At 42.8% G+C, this 18,296-nt stretch overlaps 5 protein-coding genes across 6 annotated transcripts; 1 reads left to right on the forward strand and 4 right to left on the reverse strand.

The window, feature by feature from the left end:
• The first annotated feature begins 431 nt into the window (after positions 1-431).
• LOC108616627 (zinc finger CCCH domain-containing protein 15 homolog) lies at positions 432-2,141 on the forward strand. The gene is made up of 3 exons (XM_018011971.2): positions 432-642; positions 768-1,205; positions 1,263-2,141. Exons 1-3 carry the CDS (start codon positions 574-576, stop codon positions 1,956-1,958), a joined length of 1,203 nt encoding a protein of 400 aa, XP_017867460.1. The 5' UTR covers positions 432-573; the 3' UTR covers positions 1,959-2,141.
• LOC108614958 (uncharacterized) lies at positions 1,291-2,775 on the reverse strand. The gene has a single exon (XM_089471111.1). The coding sequence runs from the start codon at positions 2,666-2,668 to the stop codon at positions 2,246-2,248; it is 423 nt and encodes a 140-aa protein (XP_089327237.1). The 5' UTR covers positions 2,669-2,775; the 3' UTR covers positions 1,291-2,245.
• Positions 2,776-2,781: 6 nt separating this feature from the next.
• Gle1 (Gle1 RNA export mediator) lies at positions 2,782-5,276 on the reverse strand. Of its 2 annotated transcripts, none has more exons than XM_089471109.1 (2): positions 5,119-5,276; positions 2,782-5,050 (listed from the first exon to the last, which is right to left on the reverse strand). In XM_089471109.1, exon 2 carries the CDS (start codon positions 4,979-4,981, stop codon positions 2,933-2,935), a length of 2,049 nt encoding a protein of 682 aa, XP_089327235.1. In that variant the 5' UTR covers positions 4,982-5,050; positions 5,119-5,276; the 3' UTR covers positions 2,782-2,932. The 2 variants fall into 2 exon arrangements, with proteins under 2 accessions (XP_089327235.1, XP_089327236.1); XM_089471110.1 differs by having other exon boundaries at positions 5,103-5,222.
• Positions 5,277-5,426: 150 nt separating this feature from the next.
• Vps25 (vacuolar protein sorting 25) lies at positions 5,427-6,256 on the reverse strand. Its single transcript, XM_018011972.2, has 2 exons — positions 6,107-6,256; positions 5,427-6,053 (listed from the first exon to the last, which is right to left on the reverse strand). Exons 1-2 carry the CDS (start codon positions 6,154-6,156, stop codon positions 5,579-5,581), a joined length of 525 nt encoding a protein of 174 aa, XP_017867461.1. The 5' UTR covers positions 6,157-6,256; the 3' UTR covers positions 5,427-5,578.
• A 60-nt stretch (positions 6,257-6,316) lies between these two features.
• Cirl (Calcium-independent receptor for alpha-latrotoxin) lies at positions 6,317-18,219 on the reverse strand. The gene is made up of 13 exons (XM_018011968.2): positions 17,526-18,219; positions 17,235-17,302; positions 16,282-16,384; positions 15,757-15,946; positions 14,033-15,504; positions 13,739-13,966; positions 13,461-13,671; positions 13,156-13,396; positions 11,222-11,387; positions 10,931-11,160; positions 10,774-10,871; positions 8,829-10,697; positions 6,317-8,767 (listed from the first exon to the last, which is right to left on the reverse strand). The coding sequence occupies exons 4-13, from the start codon at positions 15,789-15,791 to the stop codon at positions 8,308-8,310; spliced, it is 5,010 nt and encodes a 1,669-aa protein (XP_017867457.1). The 5' UTR covers positions 15,792-15,946; positions 16,282-16,384; positions 17,235-17,302; positions 17,526-18,219; the 3' UTR covers positions 6,317-8,307.
• Between the last annotated feature and the right edge of the window lie 77 nt (positions 18,220-18,296).

Below are 18,296 nucleotides of genomic sequence, written 5' to 3' on the forward strand. Positions count from 1 at the left end.
TGTAGTGTGTGTAGTGAAAAGACCTTTGAAAACAAATTCAGTATTGGCTATGAAGGGTAGAGCAAGATATGCTGAGAAGATAATTGAAATATGTACAACTTGAACATGTGCGCTGAAGTGGGCATACACAAATTTCAAAATAATAAAAAGCGACCAATGACAACCATAATAAATAAATAAAAATAAAAACAAACATGTGTGCCCTAACATGTGTGCATACAAAACAAGCATCTATGTATATGTAATCCGCAACGGTCGGACTGGCAAGTGAAAGAGTTGGAATAATTTTGCGGATTTAGAAATATGTATGTTGAACAAATTTTCAGTTACTTTTGTATTTGCAGCGCTACCAGATGTTTACAAATATAATGAAAACAATTATTTTGTGTAGCTCAACCTGTATGTATCGATAGTAAACGATATATCGATAATTCAGTAGTAGTTGAACTCGTTTGACGGCGTTGCTGTTTTTATGTGGCTCCTGTGTCAGCCCGTTTAGCTATAATTTATAAGAAATAACTTTCCGCATCTCGGATCTTATATTCAGCTTATTAAATTTGTTGTTGCGCGAAGATGCCACCAAAAAAGGCGCCCGGTCCGAGTAAAAAAACGGAGCAAAAGAAAAAGGAGAAGGTCATAGAGGTAAACCAAATATTGCACGTCTGCCCCATCGCTATGTCGAACATAACCTCTATGAAAAGCCCACGACGGACGACAGCCGTTCGATACAACGTCAACATTTTCACTAAATTCATACATTTTGACAGGATAAAACCTTTGGACTGAAAAACAAGAAGGGAACCAAGCAACAGAAGTTCATTCAGCAAGTACAGAAACAAGTGCAGGCCGGCGGTCATCATCCACGACAGGATGGCGATAAGAAAAAGGAGGACAAAGAAAAGAAGTTGGCGGAGCAGAGGGAGTTGGCAATGATCTTCAAGCCGGTGCAAACGCAAAAAGTGGAAAAGGGTACCGATCCGAAATCTGTGGTGTGCGCCTTCTTCAAGCAGGGCACCTGCACCAAGGGTGACAAGTGTAAGTTCTCGCACGATTTGTCCCTGGAGAACAAGGTGGAGAAACGCTCGGTCTATGTCGATATGCGCGATAACGAAGATGATCCGATGACCAACTGGGACGATGCAAAGCTAAAAGAAGTTATCGACAAGAAGCATTCGGGTGAAAAGCGACGACCGACCACGGATATTGTGAGAATATCAGGAATTGCAATGTTGATATTCATTTAACTTGAGTTTCTTTATTAGATTTGCAAATACTTTTTGGAAGCTGTGGAAAAGTCCAAGTATGGCTGGTTCTGGGAGTGCCCCAATGGTGAAAAGTGCATCTATCGGCATGCGTTGCCGCCTGGCTATGTACTCAAGCGAGATAAGAAAAAGGAGGAGAAGCAAACGGAGATCTCGCTGGTCGATCTCATTGAGAAGGAGCGTGCCGCCTTGGGACCGAATCAGACGCGGGTGACGTTAGAATCATTTCTGGCATGGAAGAAGCGCAAGATACAGGAGAAAAAGGCAAAACTGGAAGCCGACGAGGAGCGCAAAAAGAACGACTTCAGCAAGGGCAAACAGTTTGGCATCTCTGGTCGCGAAATGTTCAGCTTCAATCCCGATCTGGTCGACGATGGCCCCATGGAGGAGGGCGATGCTGCATTCGATATCTATAAACGGGACGACGATGATGACGACAATACCGTTGAGTTCAAGGAGCTCGATTTGGCAGCACTTTCACTGGCAGCTAAAGAGGTGGATGGCTCTGGTACGATTGCATCCAATACGCGATTACTGGATCAAGCTACAGAAGCAGCCAAGACTGCCGCTGCCGAAGATGCAGCGGCCTCCGTATCCAATGCTGACACTGAGCCCGCCATTAACAAAGATTTGTTTGCGGATTTAGATTTGGCGGGTGAGCTGGATGATCTTGATGATGACGACGAGGAGGACTAGACGTCGAATGCGGCGATTGCAGGGCATTGTTATAGTTTGATATTGAATTGCATATACTGAGTTCTGCCTTTAGCAACTTTTGATCAATAAAATTGTGACTTCACGTGTTGCACAAATGTTGTCGTGCCACATTGCAACATTTGTGTGCCATTGCTGCAAGTTTTAAAAGTGTCGAAACTAGAAGTACTCCCTTATTAATTACTTTATTATTTCAATTGTACAGTTAAGCCAAAACCCACATGTCGCACACACATGTTAAACAATCACAAATTGATCACAGATGTCAATTATTGCTTCTTTCCATCCAGTGCTGGAATATTGTCAATCACACGATCATTCCAGGCTGTCAGCTTGGAGGCCAGCTGCCAGAGGCGTTGCAGATACAGCTGTCCATCGGCCACGAGTATTTGTCGCACCTGTTTGACGGCCCAATTCAGGCAATTGTTGTTCGACTTGAAGACATATTTAAAGTTGCGCGCCTCGTGTATATAGGGCAACTTCTCCACGTCCGACATACGATTCCAGACTTTGGCGGCGATGGTCAAGCATTGCGATTTGGTCATATTGTATTCCTTTACTTTCTCATTTCTGCGAAAGTGCGTCAGGAACATTAGAAAAGCTTTATCCTTGCAGAGCGTATTGTGCAGCATATGGGTCTTCCCACAACATTTTGTCGGCCTCTTTTTGGGCTCCGAGTCACATCGAACCATTCTGCAAACAAATTTAGACAGTCAAATGAGTTAGGATTATGTTTTATATATAATTTGAGAATGAAATTTCTATGCTTTCTATTCGGTGTAAAGATTAAGAGAACGAGAAGAGATTGTGTTGTACTTGACTTTATTTAACAAAGAAAGGGCGCATACACTCGTCTTATAAAAATACATCTTAACGAACTTTATAATAACAAGTAATTTAAATCTTATGAACTATTTAATTATATATATCTATTAGAAAATATATATAGAGAGAAGTCACCAGAAGCCTGGCGGCAGCACGCCCATTGCCTGAGGTATTTGACGCTCACGTAAAAATTTCGATAGCAGCATTTCCAGGCGTGTCTTCGGACCGCCCTCATCGTAGGCCGACAGCTGCGGCATATATATATTCTGTATGTAGAGCAGGAGCTTGAGGAAGTTCATGCCGTAGGCATGCCAGAGCTCGAAGCCAAGTGTCTGCAGCATCTCCATGATCATGGTGGCGCATATGTCCGGCAAGGGCTTCAACTGCATGATGTGGGTGAGCCAGCCCCAAGCCTCCTCCAGGCCAAAGCAATTGTAGGGTCCATCGGCTTGGCGGCCAGGCGTGATGATGACCGCCGCATAAAGCCGAGCAATGCCCGTTTGACGCTTGAGGAACATATCCGGCTTCTCCAGCTGATTGTTCTCGGTGATGCGATAGCCCATTGTCTTTAAATACTGCTCGGGCGTTTGATCGGGCTGCTGGGGAATCACGTAAGGCACCAGATATGGCGACTCCTTGTACATGTAGGCCAAGAAGATCTTCCCAAAGTCGGGCAGCAGCTTCCAAAAGGTGACAATCACGGAGGCAAATGGGAATGCGGCCTGTGGATTGCTAGATATGGCGGTGTCTGTTTGGCTAACAAACTTTTTGGCCATTAGCAGGATGCAGTAATCCCTAGCCAACGGATGATCGTTTATGGTAATCGTACTGCCATCCGTTGTCCTCACCGGCTGGCCCGCAAAGAAATTGTATAGCTTATCAAAGTTGTTCTTCAGGTGCTGTGCACTCGTGGCTGTAATCGCGTTCAATGGCAAGTTGATGGTTCGCTGGCAATTGGTGCGATACTTCTTCCATGTCTCGTCCGTTTGAAGTGGCTTGACGGCATCCACTTTGCTCTGATACAATGCAATGATCTCGTTGTAGAAAGCCAAACGAGTTGGATGCACGTAGCTGGTGGAGATGCTGGCTTGGGTTGGGGCTGTAGCTTTAGCTGGGGCTGGGGCCTGGGCTGGTGCTGATGTGGCTGGAGCCTCTGTATTGGGTGCCGCCTGTGCTGCAGTTGCAGTCGTCGCTGCAGCTGCGGCTGCCGTCGCTGCAGCTGCGGCTGCCGTTGCAGCAGCTTCGGCTGCCGTTGCAGCAGCTTCAGCTGTCGCTTTGCGCTCAGCTGCCAGTTGCTGCTCTTTCAGTGCTTGCTGTTTCTGTTGCTCCTCTGCTTCTGCTTGACGCTGTTTCTCTTGCTCTTCCGCCAACTTTTTGGCCTTGTCCAGTTGCTGCTGGTGTTGTTCCGACAGCTGTTTGTGTAGATTCTCTTCCAGCTTATCCAGGCGCTGGCAGTACTGCTCCGCTGTGAACACACAGCTCAATTCTGGCGGATCGCTGCCGCCCTTTTTTATCTTCTCAACTAGCTGATCGAACAGTTGCGCCAGCTCCCGCAATTCACTATTTTGTGCGGCACACGCCTGCACGGTCTCCTTATCCAGGGCCAGGAACAGCTTTGTCACCAATTCGTACTTGCTACAGAAACGCCGATGACAACGCGAAACACCCTCGACTATTAGTAGATGCAATTTTTGGTTATTCTGCTTGAGCAGCGCCTTCTGCTCGCGCTGATGCGCCTCTAGCTCTGCTTTGGCCAGCTGCTCGGCCTGTTTCTCTATGAGTTTATGGCTTTCTTCCCGCCTTGTCCGGCTATTGATATGCCGCTGCTGCTGCTGCTCTGTGTTACGTTGGCTGGCAAGGCGTTCACTGATCGCCTTTTGTTGCCGTTCCTTAATCAGATCCAATTGGTGGCGCACACTGCGCTTACATTCCGTCTCTATCGCCCGCTTGACAATGCTGGCATTTATGTCGTTTAGGTCGGGCCCAATGCTTGGCAAAATCTCCACGGGCGATATCCGTTTTGTTGGCATGGTAATTGATAATTGGGTGAGGGCGCTTTCGACTGGTTCGACGAGTCCTGATTGCTCGACTTTCTGACTGGGCGTTTGGTTTTTTTCCGCCCTCATTGGTTTCTGATCTGGACCAAGTGTGCGAGGTCCCGTGCAAGTCAAAGACGCCATAGCCGCGTGCTGAAGTACCGTATGAACATTCACGAGACGCGTATTGTCTCGCACAAGGTCCTCCACGCTCTGAAATAGATTACTTTAATTAATATTTCCTTAAAATCGCTGTAAACTAAACATTTTAATTTATTTACAACTGTACAAATATTTAACAAAATATAGATGGCGGTGTGACGCCGGACGATAAAAATAAAAAAACAAAATAGCGCAAAGAACCGACTAGCTCACTTATGAGCTAGTTCTATTGAACCCCATTGCCAAACGAACGCAAGCAGTTCAATTAGAGTTTTAAATCTCTTATGATTCACAATTGAATTTGCAATTTCATATAAATTTTATTGCATTGAAGTTTAATTTAACATTAAGAATGGCTAAAAATCCATTGATTAGATTACATTTTCAAATGCAGCTGTTGTTTGATTAGGTATATTGTCTACATATATTAACTGTGAACATAAACAGCTGATTTTATTTATTCTTCAACTGCCGTAAATTATATGTTTTGTGTTCAGCACAAAGGAACATTGCAAAACAAAGATTATGAGGCTGTACTTAAAACTATGCATACATCAAACACAATTATAAATATATTTTTCAGAAAAATTTAACTCCATGGCTGCCGTCCATTTCAATAAGTTCACATTTGCCCTTCTCTTCGAGCAGCCGCAAAGCGTTTAGCAATACGGCTTCGTCCATATTATGAAACTCCGTCTGAGTGCTATTTTCGCCGGCGACTAGCTCGTAGAGAGTACAAATACTATTCGTTTGTCCAGTCTCTTGTATCCAATCATAGACCATATTGCCGTACTCTTCCAATGTGTACGAATACACTTGCCACTCCTGGCGTCGTTTGTCCAGTGGGGCAGCATGTCCGCTTTGTTGCAACTGCTCCAGTATGAGCAGTATTAGCTCAGGCGACAACCGTCGATTTATAGATTCATTACAAAATAGTGGCAAGTTTTGATCGTTAATACCAATTGTAAACCTATTTACATGTTTGAGGTATTTCAGAAAGAGGTCTGTCCACACCTTCAGCTGTTGCCGGCGTGTTTCTTCATGCGGTTGCAAACTATAATATATTAGTGAGTAAATTAACCATAATTATGTTTAATTATTACTTACGTGAAGAATGGAGGGAATGTGTACTCCCATGGCCATTGGAACTCGGCCATTGTTTTGTTAAAATTGACGTCATGTGCGATGCACAAAAAACAGATGTTCAAGCTAAACTATCGATTAATCGTTCACTAAATTCTTACCACAACGATTATCGATTACATATCGCTCACAATTTGAATTTATAATTTCCAAACAGAATTAAACAATTTCAAATGCATTTAATTTCCTTCTTTATTTGTCTTAATTAGAAAAATTGTGTACATTAACATTTTTATTCCATACAGTTTGAGTTCATTTCATCTTTGCTATTTGTTGTAATTGTTACATTTCCATCCAAAAGTAAACATGTAGAGACAAAAAGAAGTATTATATAGATATCGGCATTTGCTTTGCATTATAATCATAAATATCCATTTACATATATACTTATATCAGATATATATATATAAATATATTCTTGATCAATTATATATTTAAAGTACTAGGAGGCGCAACACTATACATTCAATATTTCTGTTTTTTCTTTCGTTTCTTTTGTTTTTAATATATATTTTTATTTAGTTTCTCTTGATTTTACTTAAACCAGCTGCTGCTTTGCCCTAAACTGCATTCCATTACACCTATTTAAATTTAATGCTGTAGTAAACTTATGTGATTTCATTTCATTTTTTTATCTTTATAAAATTTAGAAGCATCTCGTGCCTTAGAAGTAATTTTTCTGTGTGTGTGAGTGAGTGTATTTGTGCTCATTATAAGTTATCTCTTCTTATTTTGCTGTTTTCTAAATGGCTTTGAATTAGGCTTGATTTATTATATTTAATGGTAACTTTTATTCTTGCTGGGTTGAGGAGAGAGCTGTGCAGGCAGTATATATTTAATAGTAATATTTAGAGTAATATTATGTTTCTTTTTTTGCACTTTGCTTTTGTCTTTATTTGGTTTTTTGTACACATGCGTGGAAATTATCTAGAGCCATATATATATTTAATTGTATATATATATATTTATGTATATCGGGAAACAGAGGTGTCTCTTTTATAGTTCAGTTTTGTGTTAGCTAGTTTAGAGTTTTACAGTTAGTTCCTAGTTAACAAGTGAGGTTTGGTTGAAATCTTTCTTTACTAGATAAGTAGGTATATTTGTTTTACTGTTTCGGTTTTCCTTTCTTGCATTGCTAATTCTAAAGACATTTGACTTTTTTTCTAGTCTCATTCGTATAGTAAAGCGCTCTAATAATTTCATTGACAGAAATGAACAGTTGTAAAAAATAAATGCTCTATAATTGTGCTTTAAGCATATTGATGAAAATTTACACTTGAAATGCTTTGCTGGTTCCCTTAAAGTAAGTTCAAAAGAAATGCAATAACAAATGGCAAAAAATTGAATAAGTTAAATCATTTTCAAATCTGCAAAAGAATTGTTTACATTTCAGCGTTTGAAACGAGTTTTCGTGCACCTAAGCTTAATTTACAGCACGTTCCATGAAAGCCAAATACACGTTTTTGTTGCCATAAATTTGAAAACAAATCTTCAGCAATAAAAACACAGTCTGTGTATGAATAAAAAATATTGCCAAAACAAACAAAAGTTTTCTTAAAAAATATTAATTAGCAAAAAATCAAATAAACAATATATATGCCTTATAAATTACATAAAATATATAATATGCTCGCCCTAAATATAATTTACATACAGTTCTCAGATCTTACACACATATACACATATGGTGTAATGCTATTGGTATCCTACTTAAAAATGGCATGTGGGTGACCTGTATGCGCTTCACATACGTTATACATTACATATTACATTATACATATACATACAGTACATACATTTATATATCGAGTTGGTATAAATTGTGAGCATCGACAATATCCATTTCATATGCATATTGCATTTGTTTTGCTCCGCATTGGTTGCTTGGTTTGTTGGTTGGTTGCTTGGTTGTTTAGCCTATGGTCTAATTGAGTTACATATACATATAAAGTTTTGGGATTCTCGAATCACTGCACGTATAGCATGACATGACAGCATGTTGTTTCACACAATGCTCCATATTTCGACTAATGACTAATACTAGAGGTATAGCTAAACCTAAGCTACAATTTTTGCCTAAGACAACGATCGGCTGCTGCCTGCCATGCAAGGTGTGGAGGGCTGCTGCTGCTGCTGCTATTGGCTACTATTCCTTGCTGCTCTGCTTACTTAGCCAACGGTTCCAGATAGCAGCGCACGGTATTATTCTCGTCCAACATGGCTGATAGGTGACGAGCCTGCTGCTGCTGCTGTTGTTGTTGAGTGTGATGGTGTTGGAGGTGGTGTGCAGGAGCATGCTGGGGATTGCTGTGCGATGTGTGCGACGACGATGATGTTGTGGACTGTGGTGATAGTTTTTGTAACTGCTGACGCTTCTGTGCTGGTGTCTGATTGGCCGGTGGCAGCGGCGGTCCTGCATTACCATGGCCAAACAGCTCATTTACCGCCAAGCGTGCGTTCGGCGACTTGGCAGTCTGTTGCTGCCGGTATGCGCCACGCATGGAGCCCTCACCAACGCCGCCGCTAACCCCAAAAACCGCGCCATTATGGTCTGGGTGGGCTGCTGCTGCAGATTGGACCGATGCTCCATAATCAAGGGGCATACCATTCTTTCTCTGCTGGCGTCTGCAAATAATACTCAAGTTTAATTTATTTGTCCATTGAATCAGTCGTTCGAGTTACTTACTGAAACCGCCGTTTAAAATCCTCGTCTTGGAGCGCCATTAGGCGACGCATTCGCTCATCACTTTGAGGTGGCAATCCATGCGTATCATCATCAATATCGCTCTCATTATCCTCATCATCACAGACGCTGTCGTGCAGCTGTTCCGCTGCTGTCACCTCGTCATCATACTCATCATCATCATCGTCATCGTCATCATCATCATCCGCTGCACAACGTCGTGGTGGCTGCTTCTGCTTCAGTTGCTGCTGCTGCTGCTGCTGTTGACTTCTGGAGGTAACACTGCCTCCGCTTAGACTGCCACCACCATAGCGACTTCCTCCGGCAGCTACTGCGGCTCGCATATTGTTGAAGACGCCCGTGCCAACACTGTTGTTATACACTTCATCCACATCAAAGTCGCCCACTTCATAGTGCTGCACATCCGAGTTTCGGTTACTCAGAATCTCCTCGTAGACAGGCCCTCCAGCATCGCCGCCGCCATTGCTGCTGCCGCCTTGATTGTAATAGGCATCGCCATGGCCCATGCCCATGTTTATTCCTAAGCCCATGCCCTGGCTAAGATCACAGTTGGAATGCTTATTTCTATACTGTTGGCGTTGTTGTTGCGCTAACAACTCCTGTTGGTACTGCGCCATGTGCGGCGGCGGCGCTGGCAGTTGCTGTCCACCCACACGTCTTTGCTGGTGCTGCAAGTGCAATAGGTGTGCATGCTGTTCCGCCTGCTCCTCATCCGAGGATAGCTGTTGTTGCTGCTGCTGCTGTTGGCGTTGCTGGCGCAACTGTTGTTGCTGCAGCTGCTGCTGGTAGTATGCTGCATTGGGTGGGTCCAGGGCCTCAGCATAGTGTGGATACGCTTGTTGTGGTGGCGGCCCCTGTTTCATGCCGGTGGTCTTCTTATACGATGGGTAAAACAACACCTGCGAGGTGGCCGTGGCACGACTGTGAAGAGATCCGCTAGGAGACGCGGGCACAGCTCCGGCCCCGCCTCCGCGCTTTTTCTTGCCATGCTGGTTGTTATGTTTCTGTGTCCAATAAAATACCTCATGCGCTTGCTGCGGCGAGGCGCCTCCTACTCCACCCACAGCTGCTCCAACTGCACCGCCAGCATTGTTATAGTATTCACGTTGACCCCCCGGCGGATGTTTCCAGCTGTAGTAGTCTGGCTGATGATAGTACGTTTCGCCCGGTTGTTGCAGCTGCTGCTGCTGCTGCTGTTGTTGCTTGTGTGCAAAGATCAAGTGCGTGGAACCAGCTGAGCTAGTTGGCGATGCATGTCCCACGCTAGCCATACCAGTGGAACGCAACGTGTTCCGCTCGAGCACAACCGCACCAACTGGAGCTGGCTGCAAGCTGCCCGTTAAGAGTCCGCTCTTGAGTGTGCGACGCTGCTGCGCTTCGTTTAGCTCACAGTCAGAGCCAGCGCCCATAATGATGGCGTCCTCGGCAGCTGGCAGATCGTGTTGCTGCTGCTGTGCATCCACATCGCGAGCTTCGTCGCCCGCGCCCAGCGGCAATTTCGACTTTGATTTGGAGAGTGTGCCGGCAGACTGGTTGGCAGTATTTCCGACTCCTGGGCCGCCATTACCAGCCACCACACCCGAGGAGATGGATGTCTTCGAACAACGCAGGCATTTCGGCAGCCAGGCATGTTGGCGCACGTATTTGCGATATTCTCGTCGAATTTTCTCGTTCTGTATGCAATGGAATACGAATATATAGATGCCTAGCAGTGTGTTGAAACAGATGAAGCAGTAGCCGTAGATAGGAGCGACGTCCTCGTCCAGCTTTGCGCCGCGCAAGTAGAAGTAGGCACAGCACCAGACGACGCTAAGCAGCAATAGAAAGACAAACGAGCAGCGTATGTCGAACCTAAACACCCAAATACAAATGAATTTGAATAAGGAATGTGCAAATGAGTATAGATCATATAGAGGGTGCAACATACCGCACATTGGCTAATCGCGTGTGCTCCTTGGTCTTCAGGGCAGTTCGACTCTTGCGACGCATGATGATCCACGACAAAAAGGTATAGGTAATAGCCGCCTGTTCAGAGAGTTAGGTATTAGGCAATGCACTATTGAATGCTTAGTACTCGAACCTACCACAAAGAATATCAAGACGGGCGCCACAAAGGTGGAATAAAAGAGCGCATTGGCTTCCATGAGGACACAGTAATCGTTTTGCGTATATGTACTGGGATCGATTACCAGCGAAATGGCCACCACACTGAGTGAGAGGCCGTAGGACAACAGGTAATAGCAGTTCACCTTTGGCGTTTGATCCACTTCCAGCAGCAGCTCATCGGAGGTGAGCGTGGAGTACGAATGAAAGGCTGCGCGTAAGTTTGAAATGTTAAACGTGGGCGCTACCTAATAAGACCTATTAGCGCTTACCTTCATAGCAAAACCAGGCGGTGCCCGAGAGTATGGCACAGTGCAGAAAGACGGTTATGAACCCACAAAATATGCTTGTTTCGGTCTGTTCAATTCCCAGCAGAAAGAGCAGCTCAATGGCCAGCAGGCAAATGTAAATGCTGCTATAGATCGAGGTGCGAGCAGACTGCAGAAAGAAAGAAAGAGAGAGAGCGAGAGTGAGCGAATGAAAGTGGGAGTTAAGAAAAGATCGAAGATTGCCCGAGAACGAAAGGAATATCGTCGTCGCAAATGGTATTTCGTTTCCTTTAGTCAGTCTGGCTGGATTTGATTTGAAATTTGACTTTGCATTTCAACTTAATTTAGTTTACAATAATTTTGGGTGGTTTTTTTGGTGGTGAAAATATCCGAAAATAAATTAATAAAACATTCTATGAGACAGTTACAACATTTAGCGCATAAAACAAAGCATGAATATGAAACAAGACACGAAACAAGCAAACATATATATATATGCATAAAAAATAATATTACAAATTTCTACTAAAGGAATAAACACAAAATACAAATATTTACAATGCAAAATGAGAAACATTTTTATTATTAATTACACACACAAAGAGAATTACGAAAATGACAAAAGAACTAAATGCATAAATATTAACTGGTTTTTTAAGTTAATTTGTTAAACAAAGAAATTCCATAAATTAATCAATTTGTTAATGTTCAATTGTGAGAGTACTCACAACAGATTTCATAGCATGCCAAAAATTAATATTTCACTAGTAATAACTAGTTAAGAAAATGCGCTAAACTTATTTCTACAATAACTATGGGAATATTCTATGGAGGTGTACAAGGCTAGGGCGTGGCTTATATATGTCATATGCAAGTTTACTTAATAAAGAAATAAATAAACAATTATGCAATTATTAATTGTTTGTACTTCTTCTCAACGCCCAAGCCTGGCACTAAAGTCTTCTGATAAGAATTGTGTTAGTTCTGTTAACAAATACAAATTAAGTTACTTAAGCTTTATATCACATGTGCATGTTGCCCAAAGGCTTCGCTGCAATTATAAATATCGAACTGTCTAGCCGTTAGACAATATGTATATATGTATATATCTGTCTAGCTATATGTATTTTGTTTATATAGATATGTAGCCTAGCCTAGCCTACAATTGTGCAATGCTCTTATTGTTTTCACCACCACCACCACTTATATTGCAAGTCATCCATATTAGCCTGCATTATGATGTTGTTCGTGTCCAGCGCGTTGCTGCCATCTACGTTCAGATTATGATTATGCTGCGAGTGCTGTGTTGCATGCGGTTGCTGCTGCTGTTGTTGTAGTCGTTGCTGCTGCTGCTGTTGCTGTTGCTGCTGCTGCTGTGTCTGTTGCCGCGCATGCAGATAATTGTGGCTAATATTTAAATTATTGCTGACAGCAGCATTGGCAGCAGCTGCACCCACATGGGCCGCATGTTGCTGCAAGGCAGCAGCAATTGATGCCGCTGCAGCAGCAGCAGCAGCTGTTGTAGTTGTGTTCGATGCACCAGCCGATTGGCCGCCATGTGGATGCAAATTCAAATTCAGATTGTTCATTTGCATGCCGCGTTGCGATTGATTTATGTTGTGATTATTATGACCATGGGAGAGCACCACAGCAGCAGCGGCAGCAGCAACCACCTGTTGCTGTTGTTGTTGTTGTTGCTGCTGCTGCTGTTGCTGATGATTGTAATTTAAATTGTTACGATGCGAGTTGCGTATGGAGTTATGCTGTATGAAATTCGTGTGCTGTTGCATATTGTTGTTGTTGTTGTGATTATTGTTCGGGCCAGTTGGCGTTGTGAGTGTCAATGATTCGTGGGTCTGATCGCGTATATTATTCTGCTGTCGCCTGCTGCTGCCCGCCCGCTGATGCGGCAATTGCGTAGAATTTGCGTTTCTTACCTTAACGAAGACGCCATTGAAGAGCTTCAGCGTGAGCAGCGCAATGATGATGAAAACCACGCAAATCGCAACGCTAATATAGATAAATATACGCATATTGCCATCGAACATGGTGAACAGCGAGTGCTGATGCTCATCGACAACATCCATAAGTATGGCAAAATTTGTCAAATGATTGCAGCTGCAGACGCTGTGCGTGCGATTCGTCGACTCGAGACTGCAGCCATTGGCCGACCAGGCACTGTAAATAGAAATTATTGTTTATATCAAATGCCTATAAACAGTCAGCTTTCGTTTGTATTTACTGGTCAATATAGTTCCAAAAGACACAGGTGGGATTGCTGACATTCTCGGTTTTCAAATGCTTTAGCACTAGTGTGATCGGCTGCGAGAGTTGTATATGTCGGCCCTTGCCCAAGCTGGCCGAGATCACCTTGCTGTTGAGTATGCGAATGCGCTGCTGCATGTCTCCAGCAGCTGCATCACTGTCATTCGATAAAATAGCTGTATTTCGCACTGCAGATAGATAAGGAGTAATATGATTATTAAAAATTTGCCCACAAGCATATTGTAGATAACTTACCATAGCTACGTGCACTTTTCAAATCGAAATGATCGTAGCTGGGCTTCAGTATGGATTCGAGTCGATCAAACGCTGCGAATACAATGCGCACCAAGCCACCTTCGCTGTTCTCGAGGAGAGCTGTGCGTGGCAACTCAATGCGATCGGAGCTAAGGGGCCATTGATCAGAGTCGGGAAATACGACACTGCCATGAATTGTTTTTGTTTCCAATACGCGAACAGAGAGCACTAGAAGTAGAGGTTTATAATTATATTTTTGTCTGTATTAAATACATATAAGAATCCGGCACTTACATATGTTTTTGACCTTCTGTACGACGTTGCGCTCCCTGATGATCGTATCGGCCAGCAGAAAGGCATTGTACTCAAGACCAGTTAGCAGAGAGGTGGCCACTCGCATCTGATCCTCCGGATTGAGATCTAGCCAAGAGGACAGCTGCGATTCGTCTAGTAAATTGGAGCCAGTTTTGACAACGCCATGCAGCAACTCCATAATGATAGCTTCGCGCTGTCGCTGATCGGGAAAGGTTTCCTTATCGTGCAGCATCTTCTCAGACATGGTTTGTATGATCTTGGTGGTGACGAGCATGTCGCCGCCATAGAGCGTCTTGCTGCTGGTCACCTCCGATAGGTCGTTGGCGATCGACGTCAAAGAAGAATCGCGTTGGTTAACACGCATCTCGAGGCTATTCAGCCAAAGACTGCGACACTGTGTCAAGTCTGGAGTGAGTGGATGCCACGTGGGCTCAAAGTTTCGAAGGCGTTGGTTGACCTTATGTGCCATGCTAACTGGCGGCTCGCAGCTGCTGCTGTTGTGCACGCAATCGCCTCCGTTGTTGGACGGTTGGGGTGTTGTGCTGCTGGCAGCTGGCAAATCATCGTCGTATTCATCGTAGCCCGAGTCGGGCAAACGTTTCATAAGGACACAACGCCATTTGGCAATGCCAGCAGCACCGCCTGGACACGGCTGAACATTAACGTCGCCCACGCGCGTCATGTTCCAGAACAGATTGCGCGCATGCATGGCACCGCAAAACAATTTGGACTCATCATCTGTGCCCATGCCAGCCGCATTCAAATTGATGTTGTTTATAGTGCGCACCACACTGCCAGTTCCAGCACCACCGATGTTAACGCTGTTGTTGGCCGCACTGGCAGTTGTGCCTGGAGTGCGATTCGGAGAACTCTTGGTTGTGAGCAACGTGCCATCATCGCTGCCAGCACCACCGACGCCCGTCAATATCCGCGTATTGGATGGAGATGTAACATTGCCAGTGCTGCCGCTGCCGCTGCTGCTACTGCTGCTACTGCTGCTAGGTTTGGTGGGTACGGTCTCGTCCGTGTGATGGTGATGATGATGCAATTGAGGTGGGGGCGGCAGGCCATCGTGCCGACCACCTGGATGCTTGGTAGTTGCGCTAGTAACGCCCTTAAGTCGGCCCCCAGGCAGCGCAGCTGTGCTGCTGCTGGGCGTCGAATGTGTGGGCTGCACTGCATTGATGCCATGAATGCCCACAACGCCAGGCAGGCTGGGCAGACGCGGTGGTAGAGGTGGCGGTACTTGTATAAGACCGCTACCATTGCCAAAGATGGGCGGTCCGTTGCTAAGCACCCACGGTGGGGGACTCGGCCTATTTGTGGTCGTCGACGTCTGTGCCGCCGAAATGCATTGATAATGCGCCTCCAAATATTTGTGTGTGCCAGGACAGGGGTCACCGAACATGCTGGTGGCTGCCAGAACACTGCAGCTCTGCTTGTGCGAGCATCTGTGAAGCAAAAGGATTTATTTAGGTATACATATATGAATAAATTACTATGTAATCAAGGTAGGCATATTAAATTAACCTTTGAATAAATTATATGCAATGAATATTAAATAGTTTGAATAAGTATAGCCAAAGAAAATTATGTTAATTATGGGACTACATCTACAATATAAAACAATATTATATAAACTGTAAAACTATCCTCATGTCTTAAATAAGCTCATGACTATTATAATTGTTTATTATGCTTACTTTGAGTTCAGCACGGTGAGACTTTTGGGAAACATACAATTGACGCTCCACTCAACGTTGCCATGATCATTGCAGATGGTGATCGAGAAGCGGCCGTAGTTGGCTCGTATCAGGTTGATTAGGTCACCCGGTTCGCATTCGATGGTCAGTTGCTTACCTTCGCAGGCGTATGCAGTTTGATATTTGGGCGCTGTAAATGTTTCTACATGAGTAAATACGTATTTCTATATGGGTTTCACTCATTATAAATATATATAAATAGATGGGTATATGAAATAGAGAAATTGATTATTAGCGCTGCGTTGATTTGTTGTAGTTTGGTTTGGTTTTGGTTGGTGATTGTGGTTCTGCAAAGACACTTACAAGCTATATATGGAGCATATACATATATATATTATGTATATATAGAGATATATATATTCATGATACACGCTTTTACGCTGCCTGCAATATACTTAGTATGTGTGGTGGGTTGGTGGGTCGTTAGCGATGCTTTGTAGCAAGTAGAATAGTAGTCATAAATACCAAATCCTGCCAGGCACAGCTCACTGAACTTTCGGGTCGGCCCTCGTCCCGAATGCTGTCATCGCTCTCGTCTGGCTATCAACTCTTGCACGAGTTTATTGAACTGTAAGCAAATGGTTTTCATATTTACTTTATTTGATATGCTTTGTGTTTACTGATAGCAAAACTGACAGTAAGAAAAAAAAATAATAATTGGAAATTATTGATAATATTTTATTGAGCACTTCGGGTCAATTCTAAGGTCTCTGGCGACAAGTTAAATATATTTTTAATCTGTGTGATAAGTTGTGTAAGTTCAATATGAGTCATATTGTTGAACGTTCAATATGAGTCATATTGTTAGTTGTTGTACTCAAGATAGTATGTTTTGTACTTATTTGCATATGTGTTTATGTACTGTATATTGCATTGCATTATATCCATGTTATTCAAATAAATTCTTACGTCAAGGAATGTAGTTGGCAAAGCACACATTTGAATAGCAAATGAGTGTTTCCACTTGGAATATTTCAGAGACAATTTAATTCAATATTTAATTTTATATTCTATTATCTAGCTGGGTAAATAAGAGTTAAAGTTGTGCACACTTATTAAGTAAATATTAGTGTACTCTGAACAATTGGAATGCAAACATTATATTGTCTAATAATGACATTTAACAGCAAGTCTCATAAAAGTGCGAATGCTTTGAAAACGGACTAAGGTTCGCGATGAAGTCTGGGTCTGGCCAATGTATTAAAATGTGTAAAATATTTTCTTGGAATATATACAAAAGCAGTTCAACATACTACAAATATATTTATACAAATAAAATAAAGTAATTTTTATTTTTTGTATGTAAAGCGCGACTCGCTTTGTTTAAGAACTTCTCTTATAACTGTATTGATTTTCTCTCAATAAAATATTGATCAACTGTCCAATACAACTTGCATAACCTAATTAAGTTCACTTACCACGATTCCCCAATTCATTCAACGCCATTTGCAAGCCACACACACCAAAAGGTATGAACGAGTCACAGCTGAAAGTACAAGACAAAATGAGGCCATTAGTCACGTACATATGTATGTACATATTTACATGAGAAATCGAACGGAGGAGAGATAAACTAAAGGCAAAGCAAACAGAAGATAAACACCAAAATGGAGTCTATAAATACTCTTACAAGATATAAGCACACACATGCATGCTTTTAAGAATGAATATACATTTGTATGTATGTATGTATGTATATATGTACACACCCTTCATTTGCCGCTTTTCAAACGAACAAAGACTCGTTTTCTTTGTACACTCAAATTGCATTCGTAAACTGCAGTTCCATGTAGAGAAAATTTGACGCTGACTGCGCTGTCGCTGCCGCTGCTGCTGGTGTTTCGACATGTCACACACACAAACGCACACTAACACAATCAAGTTATTTTAGCTTCAGCGGAGACTGCGCTGCTTCGGCCAGCGGAGCACCCTGACTGGCCATTCTTTTCAGCTCTTTCATATGACTTTTTGAGTACATTTTTCGTCACGATATTCATGATTTTAGTTTTTATTTTTAACACAAACTATTTACTTTATTAAAAAATTATAGTTTAGTTAATATTTCATTAATAATTCTGCTTATTAAGACGCACTTTAACAGAACACGACTGCACTTGCTGACGTATGAGATGCGTATGAAACGGCGAAGTTGGGAAAGTCGCTTGAGAATAAAAACTGGTTTTGCTCTGAGATAATATGTCGCGTTTTAATCTTCGGTATTTGAATTTTACTTATTAATTCAAAGCCAATAATCAAGTATTTATATTAAACAAAGCATTAAAATTGCTTATTTGATATTGTTTATATTATTAACAGCCTTTTAAAACTATTTTTCCATAATTTTATGCAGGAGCAAATCACAATCCACTTTCGTTCAGAAAAATTCTGTACACTTGAATGGTAGTCGATGCGTGGAAAGAGGACGACAATATCATCAAGCTGAAGTATGTTTTATGGAGCTGCCAACTCGTTTGGAAGCG

The sequence above is a fragment of the Drosophila arizonae genome, chromosome 5 (assembly GCF_054131065.1).
Source record: "Drosophila arizonae isolate 15081-1271.41 chromosome 5, UAZ_ARI_1.0, whole genome shotgun sequence".
NCBI lineage: Eukaryota > Metazoa > Arthropoda > Insecta > Diptera > Drosophilidae > Drosophila > Drosophila arizonae.